We start from the raw sequence: 12,500 nt of genomic DNA, 5'->3' as shown, positions 1-12,500 counted from the left end.
GCACACATCCCGCGGAAGAACATTCCAACCGGAGCTACTTCTCTAAGTTTATGTCTATGGCGATTCACGCAGGTATGTGTTACTCCGCAGCGGTGACGACCCGACCAGGCTACAATAGTCCAAATATAAGTACTTATAAGTGTACCGTAGTGATTCGGAATAAGACAAAAATGCGGTTTGGAAGATGAATTCATGATGTACTCGCTCATTATATACATTTTGCAAATTTTGAACAGAAAAAGTTTCATAGTGTTGCTTTAAGTGTTTATTACATTACACTTTATTACATTTTATCATTTATATCATTGATCATATAATGATAATTTTGATCATTTATTACATTTTGCATATTTAAAAAGATTGTAAAAAAAGTTCTTGTACTTTGATTAATAAACTGGGGAAAGATGATTTCCATTAGTTAAATTTTTTTTAAATGGTGTCTTGCCTTAAGAAAAAAGACAATTCTTTAGACAAAATTAATGAACACATTTATTAGTTACCAGTGTGAAGCAACCCCATGACAAGTATTTTATACATAGACATAAATATTATAAAATCTCTCAGAACTTAAGATTTTTTTTTTAATAATTGCAACTTTTAACTTCTTAAAGTATTGTATTTTTTAGATTTTCAGAAATCCAGCTCATGACTGGCACTTAAAGACAATAGTAAAAAAAAAAAAAAAACAATTACAGAAAGACACAAATGCACAGCAAGCTTGATGAACAGATGCTTTTATTGGAAAACTGCCCTGCTACATACAATGCATTGCTTATAAAACACTAATTCAAAAGGACCATTAATGCTGCATTAAAAATAAGGTCAGTTTCAATGTACAAAATTTCATGCATTCAAAAAGGCAACGTTCATTATTGCTTGTATAAATATATAATCTCTAGTTATTATACCCTGATTTACTGTGCACTGCTAATGTTTCTCAGAATCAGGCCACGACCGCCCGACGACACCAACAAGAGCTGTAGTTCAACGCTTCACGCTTACGTCGTGCTCTACAAAACCGTTCCCTTTGAGACCAACTGAAAGTGCATGCAGCCACTTTTACTTTCTGAACGCTTTACAAACATGAAAACTATTTCTACCCTTTAATCGAACCTTTTGATAAGTTTCAGCCCACAGAACAGACTGATTTAGAAACATGTGAGATGCTTCAGTCTAAAGGAATAATTCACTCAGAATTTTAATTCATGTTCCAAACCTGTATGACTTTCTTTCGTGGAATAAAAATTAACGATAAAAAACGACTGATTTGAAATATGGCACATGATTCTTATGGACCTCTTTTATGCACAGAAGAAATAAAATCATACAGGTTTTTACAGTGAAATAATCCTTTAAAGGAAGTTCATCCAAAAATGAAAATTAGCTGAAAATGTGAATGGGTGCCGTCAGAATGAGAGTCCAAACAGCTGATAAAAACATCACAATAATCCACACATCTTGTGAAGTGAAATGCTGCGTCTTTGTAGGAAACAAATCAATTATTATCACTTAACAAGACATTAACTGATGGACTGGAGTGGTGTGGATTATAGTGATGTTTTTATCAGATGTTTGGACTCTCATTCTGACGGCACCCATTCACTGCAGATCATCCATTGGTGAGCAAGTGATGAAATGCAACATTTCTCCAAATCTGTTCTGAAGAAGAAAAACTCATCTACATCTTAGATGGCCTGAGGGTGAGGAGATTTTCAGCAAATTTTCATTTTCTTCGGTGAACTATTGCTTTAAGGTCGTGCATCTACAAGACTCAACAAAATCTCAACCTCTTCATCAAAAAGCGACATTCAGCTTTTATAGCCACACTTACAAAAATATCACTTCCAATCTGTTTCAACAAAAACTAATAAACCAGAGACAATCATTTAATCTTCTTACAGGACCTTAGTGAGAACAGACAGACGTGTTTCTCAATTATAAGTGTTTCAGCTCTTCTTAGTTTAAAACAGAAATCCAGCCCAGAGATCTGATAAAAGTCAAACATGTCCTTCCTCCACTGCTGAGATCTCACAGATTTCACTTCAACTGGTAGCAAATACTTGTGCCGTTCACTCCTTATCAACTCAATATTAATACTGTTATAGAGAAATGTTAGAAAGCTGGTCGAACAGAACAAAAACAGAGTTTGATAATCTAGTAACTGGCAATGAAATAAATGTTGTGTTTTAAAAAAAGTACCACTAAATCTGTTCAGCATGACTGAACTATTTCATTCCGATATGATAAACGTTTCGATTTTGCAGCTACATCAACTTTTCCTACACAAATATATGTACCTGCCTTTGCTGAAGAGATTGCTTTGAAATCATTCTATGATTTTCAGCCATCAGCAGCTTAAAACTTCCTGAAATCGCATTTCATCTGATGGAAAGATCAAAAGAGGGAAATCTTGCATCTAGATCTGTGCTAAAACAAACTGAATATGATGTAAACGTGCATGATTTATGACGGCTGCTCTGTGATAACTAGTGGAATCTGACAGTGAGTGAAATGTGAACTGCATTCGGAAATAAACTGAATACTGCACTCAAGCTCCCACACACAATAACATCTACACAAAACAATACACACATTCAGACTGAGAAATAAATGCCACTGGTGGGGCAATTCTGTGCATGATTAGACAAGAACATCATCTGGAGAGATGCAGAGGATCAGATGTCCGACGTGCCGATGATATTAGCTGCTTTTCTGCTCCAGAAACTCTACGTGGGACACAACACTGAAACAACAGACATGAAAGAATAGATCAGTAAAAGCCTGAAATATATTACACTGATGGTCAAACGTTTGGGGTCAGCAAGTGTGCGGTTTAAAGAAATTAATACTTTTATTCAGCAAGGATGCATTTAATTGTTTAATAGTGAGCAGCAAATCAGCATATTAGAGTGATTTCTGAAGAATCATGTGACACTGAAGACTGGAGTTATGATGCTGAAAATTCAGCTTGGGATCACAGGAATAAATTACACTTTACAATATTCTACAATAGTTTTAAATTGTAATAATATTTCATAATATTACTGATTTTACTGTATTTTTGATCAAATAAATGCAGCCTTGGTGAGCAGTAGTTTATATTGTTGTGTTTTGCTGTATGTTGCATATTATTACCACTGCAATTTCTTCCTTATGAGACAAATAATGTTCACTAACACACATCACAGAGAAGACAACAAATACTACTCACTCACACACACACACACACACACAGATGACAAAAATCTATTTTACACTCACTTGTGTGTCTAGGTGGGTTTACCTATCTATGGCTTAGATACAAAATTATCTCCTGAAGCGAGGGAAAAAATATCCCTTTGGGGACATATAAATAAATTTTTTTGTCATTTTAGACTGTAGTCATTATAATTAGCGATATATAAAAGCAACACACCTGTTCTCTCACACCAGTGCTAGAGGTCAAATGCAGTGGGAGCAAAAATAAAACATAAAACACAGAGAAGATCAATGAGGCTCAGACTGACAGTGATGGAGACTGATGAGTGATTGAGTTGTCTGATACCTTTGAGGATGTAGTCGGTGAGAAGAGCAGGAACTGTGTCACTGTCCTCACGCATGGCATGAAGAACTACAGAGAAACACAGAGACAGTTACACATGTACAACACTACACACTTACACCCTCAATATTTTCCACATCCATATTTTAAAACTGATTTAACATTATTAAACTAAAATAATAATAATAATATAATAAAATAATTATAATAATAATAACAATAAAGTAATTTATAGAATTCAAATATGCAATACCGCTCAAAAGTTTGAGGTCAGGAAGATTTATTTTTTATTTGATCAATATTACAGTTAAAACAGTACTATTGTGAAATATTATTAATTTAAAATAACGGTTTTCTATGTTAAAATAATTTAAAAGAACTGTTTTTAAAATATCATTTATTCCTGTGATGCAACAAACATTTCTGATTATCAGTGTTGAAAACAGTTTTGCTGATTCTGAAAGAATTCTTTGATGAATAGAAAGTTGAAAAGAACAGCACAGAAGAAGAAAAACTTTTTTTATTTAAAAAAATAAATAAATAAATAAAAAAAGTGACGTCTTTACTGTCACTTTTGATCAATTTAATGCATCTTTGCTGAAAAGTAAAAGTATTGCTAAAAGTATTATTTTCTTTCTTTCCAAAAACAAAAAAAAACTACTTTTGAACGGTATTGCGTAGTGTCCGTGACGTCACCCGTGGGTTTCCGAAGAGCGGTTTTGAAGCTCAAAGTGGGCGGAGCCGGCCGTCGCCATTTTGGCAGCGCGTCACCGTGTGTCACTCCCGGATAATCGAAAATGGGCGGGAGCTGGTTGCTGAAACCACACCCACCTAGCTCGACGGTGGTGACAGCAGCGGCAATCCACCTGTCACTCAAGTGACCACGCCCTTAATTATGCAGAACTTTAAGGCTTAATATAATTTAAACGGATGAGTTATAAAAAAATTCACCCCCTCACAGTTGTCATGAAGGGCAAAATTAGCTATATAGACCAAAATCATTTTTTGTACCAGGCTGTAAACATACTTTTTTCTGCTGTAAAGTTGGGCATTTTAACATGGGGAGTCTATGGGACTGACTCCCTTTTGGAGCCAGCCTCTAGCGGCCAGTCGAGTGTTGGCTTCACGAGAGAGACCGGAAGGTTGCCGCTTGGTCCAACTTCAGCCGGTCGCATCAAATTATAGCACTGAATTACGCATTTCTATGGACAAAATGCATCTAAAAATACTGGAGGAAACAGAATGTGATGCTGCAGGAGAAGTACGTGAACCAAGCTGCCCAAAACATGGGAATTCTTTATTTTAAACTTTAAACTAACTTGATGCATTAGTGTTATGGCTTGCCCTGTCAGGCACTTGGACAGATGCGTGTGCATCCTCAGTGCAAAAACTTTCAGTTTATGGTCATATCCTTATCTGTAAATGTCACAAATTCATGCAAGCATTTCCATTTTTGCATAAAGGCCTGTCCTGACAGTCTGTGGTAAGTTTAAATCTTTACTGAATGAGCGCTGGTGCGTCAGACAGACGGAACACAGTAGAGAGGGAGACAATAGAGAATGTGACGCTACGTCACGCCGCGTTGCATGCTGGGACGCCGCCGCCATTCTGCTACAAATGCTGAAATTAATACAGATACCTACTTATCTTTTGTTTTTGCCTTGAAGTTAAATATTTACATTCTTCATTGTATCATTTACAGGGAAGTAAAGCTATTTTATTGCTTCGCATGAGAATGAGATTTTTCACTTAAGTTATGTAGAATTTGGTTTACAGTGTTGATCCGATTAGCGTGAAAATAGTGTCGCTCGCTGCTGCTTCAGCCATCATATGGTAGAGTATCCAAATAAAAGTGTGTTCAACAAGCTGACAGAAGTCCATCCATTTGTTTGTTGGAAACTTTTCAATGACGAAGTATAATTGCTGTCATTGTAAATATTAATTTTTCTATGGCCACGGATGAGAATCGGAGATTGTGGGTCACAATCAGCAGACAGACACGAACACACTATATTTTTTATATTTATTTCAACAAATGTCATTAAAATCAAATCCCTGGGAGCTTGTGAACAGCTAAGGCATTATAAAATGCTGGCTTAATGTAAAGACAGTGATGCTAAAAGATGCATTTCATTACACGTTAAGCCATTTCCTCCCTTTAAAAAACACTGAAAACGCTTATATTTAAAGTTCATCTGTTTAGTATGCTTTAATAGTAAGGTGTGTACAGAAGGTGGTCTTTTAATATCACTGTCTTAGTGCATTAAGCATTTACTTTATGTTATATGAGAGGAAAACACTTAACGTGTAAATAAACGCATTGCGTTCATATTTTGGGCTCATACGTATCTGCACATAGTATATGCTTTACAGCTCGGTCTTTATCACTGTCTTAGTACATTAAGCCACATGAAGCATTATTCCGGTTAAGCATTTTATAAAGTCCCTGTTCAAGTTCTGCTAATTCACAAGGCGAGTGAGAGTCATATTCGCAAAGGTGATGTTAATTATTAAACCAAACAAAATCAAAACTTTCAAAAATACGCAGCAATGTGATTCTTTTATTGAGTGACAGGCAGTGGGTTTAACCAGTGACATTATTAATAGATTAACTATACGGCGTCTTCTCGTCATCTCCGCAACCTGCTTCCCTTGGGGTTTTTACACAGAGAAAAGGCGTAAAAAACATATTGCATTGTCCATTTTTCTCTCAGAACGATGAGCTGAGTTACTATTGTAATTCTCGATGCAGCACGAATTACATATAATGGTGACTTTTTTCACAATCACGACAATCAAAATACTGCCCTACACTCAATAGCGGAACGGCAGCGCGATGCTCTCAGTATGGCGGATAAACAAAGCAGAACTTTCCCAGAACTCAACGCGGCGTGACGTCAGCTTCACATACTCTATTAATACTCAACTCAAGAACATTCATTGTGCTGAAATATCTGTTGAACGGTAAATTTAATATCCAAAGCGACTTATAGTGCATTCAGGCTATACATTTTTTACCAGTATGTGTGTTCCCTGGGAATCGAACCCACGACCTTTTGCGCTGCTAACGCAATGCTCTACCACTGAGCCACAGGAACATTTAGGTTTTAGGTAAGTCAACATGTAGTGCACGCATTTTATGAGAGTAGGAACTGTAAAGGGATAACAGCGTGTAATTGTCTGAATATAAATATCAGATGCTTCATAACCTCCTTTTACAGGATAAAGAAATGACAGTAAAATGTGACAGTGATCAAAGTGAACGTGTGTTCCTGCAGAACATTATTCTATTAATTACCACTGAGTTTCTGATTTTATTCGTCTTCGTTATTCTTTACATTTTTAATGTAGAGATTTAAACTATATTCACAATATACAGTGCTTAACAAATTTATTAAAACAAATGTATGTAAGGTTTTTAACAAATTATGTAAGGTTTGTGCCACTGCTGCTCTAAACTAACAGTATTGGCGATTACCAAAATCATTTTTCAGCTTTCTGTGTTGGTTAGTCCTCCAATTTGTGTAAGCTCTTTAGTAATAGTAGGCTATTTCTAATGCTGTAATATAAATATTGCTGTTGTCTATGAAAGAAAGGCAGAAAAAATAGTCAAGCACTTTATAGTGTTTTTTCCAGATGCCCAATTAGTCAAAAAGTACCTAAACAATGCCAGCAAGAATGCAAGCTGTTATGAAAAGCATAGGAGGCCATTTTTGTTATTATGTGAATAAATACTATTTGTTTCAGTTTGTTATTTGCCCAATAAATGACAATAACATTTTTAGATTTGTTTGAAGGACATTGGGCAGAATGTGGATCAGTATGTTTTTTGTCAAAAAAAAAAAGAAAAAGAAAGAAAATTGGGCTTTTTTCTCTCAATCCGATTAATCGATTAATCGAAAAAATAATCGGCCAACTAATTGATTATCAAAATAATCATTAGTTGCAGCCCTATTGTATTTTTTAATACAATTGTATATTTAAATAATTCAAAATCAAATGTTTAAATTATTAATTAATATTTAATGACACAATTATTTATACTGTTCCAAGTTACAGTTTGAAAGATTGTGCGAAGTTACAGTATCTGAAGTTCACACAAGTGCCTGACCAAAGTCTCATTTGTGGTCAGATTAAAATTAAAGTACATTTGTTATCAGATCACTTTGAAGGGATGTTAATAAACTCACTCTTGGTCAGGATCTGCAGGTCTTCTACAGACGGCGCTCCGCTGCTCTTGTCGTACGGGATCACCGTCGTCAGATACTGAAAAACAGACAAAGGTGGTCAAAAACATAAACGACGAAGTCCACTTTTATAGATTGTTTAACCAATTTTTCAAAGATTACAAAACATGTACAAAAAAAAAATCATAATTCTTATTGAACAGATGTGTTTAAGATCTGAGAGATTTCTTTGTGCTGATTTGGAGAAAAAGGTTAGGTTGTCCCCGAATTATTTTAAACATGGCAAAATGTGTAAAATGAAGCTGCAGTAGTACAGAAATTTAAAAGCATTATGAATTCAGCCAAATTATTGGATAAATGAACAGACGAGGGTTTGTGTAGAGCTTTGAAAATGTTCCAGATCTACTGAAATCTATGGAGATTTCTGCGGATGTAGATTTTGTGTGGGCTTGCTAATGAGTAATTAGCATCCTTACGGTTCCTGGCACATGCAAGCGGTTGGATCTCTGTTCGGCGCCTGTGGTCTTTATCTTCCTCTTTTTCTTCAGCAGCTCTCGATGTTCTTTCTGTCGGTTCTGCACGTGGATGAGTGCCGAGATGAACGTGTTCTTCACCTCCTTCTCATAGTCCAGCTCCTCCCTCACTGCCAGCTGATCAATCAGCTCCTCAGAGAAACCACGGATCTGTCGCTCCACCTCCTCCAGACGCTCCAGCAGCTCAGACACGCACAGACCACGCAAGCCTGAGACAGAGACCAGCCAAAAGATCAAAGTCTGAAGTCATTCAAACACAAGCTCATTTCCACTTCTACAGCACCGTTATTTCATAACACGCTCATTTCGACACTCCAGTTCTGTCTAAGATATAAAAGATACGTGTGAACTTCCAACATAACAGCCCTCAAAAGTACAGTTACCATTTTACATTTTGGCAAAATAAACTAGAATAATATGCTAATGCAGGGGTTCCCAAACCTTTTTAATCAGCTGAACCTCTCAGACATAAAATATTTACTTGAACACTCTGAGAATTTATGTTAATATTTTAATTTACTGACACATTTGCATGTTCACTTTTCTCTGATTTTGGTTAATGGTCAGTTGGCATGCAAGTAAACAGATAAAATATTTAATATTTTTTAGTAATCATTTTATTTATTTATGTATTCATTTTTAAATTATCTACATATGGGGCTGCATGACTTGGCCAAAAATATTGCAATTATTTCTCTAGGGGAGTTGGAAAATGAGCCTATTTTCAAAAATAGTGGCGTGTTACTTTAAGATATGAATTAATTGTGCAGCCTCTTAATTTAAATAAATATATGTAATATAATAAAATATCATATAAAAATTATTTATTCAGCTCAATTTTCGAAAAATTGACACTTAAGACTGGTTTTGTGGTCCAGGGTCACATATCATGACTGCGATTTGAACTGCAATATGACATTTAATCTCATATGAAAACTATATATCTAAAAGTATATTTATACATTTTACAATCACAATTTTATTTAAAGGAACACGCCACTATTTTTGAAAATAGGCTCATTTTCCATTGGAAAATGAGCCTATTTTCAAAAATAGTGGCGTGTTCCTTTAAGATATGAATTAATTCTGCAGCCTCTTAATTTAAATAAATATATGTAATATAATAAAATATCATATAAAAATAACCATTTTACAATCAATTAAATACTTTTGATCAACTCACAAACCCTCTGCAGCCATTTGGGAAAAATATTAACATGCAAACAAGTACAACAGGCTCATATAAGTAACCATTTTATACAATTATTTAAGAAAACTGTCAGGAATAAAGAACTCAAACATTAAGAGCAGTGAGAGGTTTTCTAGTTTTCTATTGTTTTGATGTTTGTTCAGTTAGAAAGACTGGCATCATTACATGATATTTTTGCATCGACTTGGATAAAATCCATACTTAATATTTATACAATAATCATTATTTAACACTTAATTATCTAAGGCAGGGTTTCCCATAGTGGGGGATCATGAAGGAACTTGCAGGGGATTCTGAGTTGATGAAAAACTAATATCAAATAATGTAAAATAATAAATACAAATATATTAAATATAAAATGAAAATAAATAATTTTAAAATAAAAACAAATTAAAATAAAACAACAAAAAGATTAAATATTTTATTTGCTTACCTGCATGCACCATTAACCCACATCAGAGAACCATGCAAAAATTTAAATTTATTGAAATATTAACTTAAAAATTACTTCAAGTAAATATTTTAGGTCAAATGGAGTTGGCCGACAAAAAAGCTGTGAATACACACATGCAGTACTTACGCTCCTCGTAGCTGCTGCTGGGTGTGGAGTGTGTGAGTGTGTGTAACTCATGCGACATCAAGGAGAGATCAAACCGAGACGGACTCTCGTGATCCTCATCATCTGGAGACTGTTGCATGATCTCTTCAATCTCCTCTATGACCTGATTAACACACAGGTTATGGAGTGAGTGTCAAGTAGACTTGCCGCGATAGACGGTGTTGACGGTGATACCGGTGTTAAGCCGCAACACCGGTTACGTCACTTGCCCACCGCGGCACCGACCCCCACCGTCGTTTTGATTTTTTATAGAAATAAAAATCATTTAGTTCAGTACAAACTAAAAATTAACAATTGCTTTACTCCGAATTGCCGCTATTTCAAAGTGAAAGTAAAATGCGCACGCTGCTTTTACAAGCTATTTAAAAGCGAAGGAAAGCAAGGAAAAGAGGGAACGCCCCCGCCCCCGCGGCGTTACCGGTATTACCGGTGTTGTCACACGTCGATTAACCGGTGGGAAAATTTCCTCACCGTCACAACCCTAGTGTCAAGGAAAAGGTATAGCAAATATCATTATGAAAATTATTATTGCATCATTGACTGGCCCTCACTTAAATAGTCTCAAAGGTCTGGAGTGTATATACTGCACCTGTTCTGCAGTAAACAGCGGCTCCTCGTTCACACATGAGATGATGATGGTGTGCATGTCCATCTGATCTCTGAGCTCCTCGTCATCAGACACGTCAAGATTATTGACCTCCACCCTCTGAAAACACACACACATACAGTGTGAGCTCTGTCTGCACTGACTGAAAGAAATGCATGGACGACTGGATGGCCAGACGGATCTCACCTCCTGAGGTCGGAGGTTCAGCGTGGGCAGGTGTAGTGAACGCGTGTGAGAGGTTTTCCAGTCCACTGGCATCACATTGCCGTAGTTCTCCGTCAAAGTGTTCCATATCCTGCCAAACAACAAGAAAACAGAAGAATGAATGAGAAAGACAGTATATACAAGATTTCGTAAGGTTCATATATACAAGTTTTTGCTTCATACTCTTAACCCTGTAAAGCCTGACATATGAAATAAAAGTCAGTTCCAAATGGAACAGTTTATTGTACCTTTAGCCAAAAAAAAAGTTTGCATACATGTTTGTTTGTGAGACATATTTGATATGTCAGGCTTCTGATATGCAAACTGATGCAGTTGCTGATATTTCTACGGCCAAAAAGTAAGCTTAAATTCTGTTAGCTTGTAATGAAAATCAATAAGATTTAGAAAACAGTATAGCAGACAATTTATATAAAATATAAATATCAGATGACACACTGTATCTCTTAGTAATGTCTCAGTAAGATGATACTAATATTTAGTTTTATGATCCAAGCCCTGTAGTTTCAAAACATAATGCAATGCAATACAATAATGACGTTTGAGAGATGAACAAATAAACATTCATTAAACACTGTTGCATTATACTCACATCTCACATTTTAACATGATTTCTTCAAAAACAATTTTATATATATATATGGATCTTTAAATGGATTTATGGATGGATAATTAAGTAATTTAAGTTGCAGTACCACGGTACTTTTTAGCAGAAAGATTTTGTGAAATTAACATGACTTTTTCAAAATGCCCTTACAAAAATGGTACTCCAAGGTATTTCCAAGAATACCATAGTACTACTATGGTAAATTATGGTACTTTATTGTAGTGTAAATAAAGAATCACAGCCTAAATATATGAAACCTGATCACTAATCTACCACAACATCGCGTTATTTACTTTGAGCAATTAAAACTGGAGCGAGTATATTTATACAAACGTATTTACTGTGTAAAACATATGAAATACTATATGACATATTTCAAGATGTTATAATATTTTGAGTATGTTTTTGTCACTCACTCGTCATCGCGCAGCAGCTCGCGCTCGCTCACTGCGCTCACAGAGACGCTCGTGCACGCGCTGCTGGAGTACGGGAAGCTCGCGCTCAGCGTCTCGTCGAAGGCTGCGAAGCTTTGGGTCTGCGGTGAATTCTCCGGTGCCGCGGTCCAGCTGCTGTGCGAATCAGCCGCTTTGAATTCGTTAAAATCCTCCCAGTCTTCATCGAGCGGAGCGACCGGGTCCGCCATGACGGTGCCGGACGACGGTACACAGAGAACGCGCACGCACTAGAGGACGGAGGGGGCGGGGCGACGCTGGCACGCAAACACGCGTAATCAAAGCCGCGTTTAAAACTTATTTAGGAGGATCTATTTTAAAACTTTGTACATGTAACAAAAAAAGCTATTAAAACTTGGGCTGTTTGCTGTCATTTTGGTGTTTTTTATAAAATGTTATTAAATTATTTATTTGTTTGTTTATTTATTCGTTCGTTTATTTATTAATTTGGTAGGATTTTATGTAGCCTATGTGATTTTGTACGTTTTCTTTTTCGCTGTTTATCTTTGGTTTATGAATGAA

General features: G+C 35.9%; 1 protein-coding gene across 2 annotated transcripts; it reads right to left on the bottom strand.

The window, feature by feature from the left end:
• Nucleotides 1–1,690: 1,690 nt before the first annotated feature.
• Nucleotides 1,691–12,231, bottom strand: LOC107708323 (fasciculation and elongation protein zeta-2-like). Of its 2 annotated transcripts, XM_016512513.1 has the most exons (9): nt 11,943–12,231; nt 10,884–10,992; nt 10,680–10,796; nt 10,052–10,193; nt 8,205–8,470; nt 7,732–7,807; nt 3,545–3,610; nt 3,416–3,434; nt 1,691–2,743 (listed from the first exon to the last, which is right to left on the bottom strand). In XM_016512513.1, exons 1-8 carry the CDS (start codon nt 12,167–12,169, stop codon nt 3,424–3,426), a joined length of 1,014 nt encoding a protein of 337 aa, XP_016367999.1. In that variant the 5' UTR covers nt 12,170–12,231; the 3' UTR covers nt 1,691–2,743; nt 3,416–3,423. The 2 variants fall into 2 exon arrangements, with proteins under 2 accessions (XP_016367999.1, XP_016367998.1); XM_016512512.1 differs by lacking the exon at nt 3,416–3,434.
• Nucleotides 12,232–12,500: the final 269 nt, after the last annotated feature.

The sequence above is a fragment of the Sinocyclocheilus rhinocerous genome, unplaced genomic scaffold, assembly GCF_001515625.1.
Source record: "Sinocyclocheilus rhinocerous isolate Xijiao unplaced genomic scaffold, SAMN03320098_v1.1 scaffold386, whole genome shotgun sequence".
Lineage (NCBI taxonomy): Eukaryota > Metazoa > Chordata > Actinopteri > Cypriniformes > Cyprinidae > Sinocyclocheilus > Sinocyclocheilus rhinocerous.
Note: the sequence above shows the minus strand (reverse complement) of the source record. Positions and strands in the feature narration are given on the sequence as shown.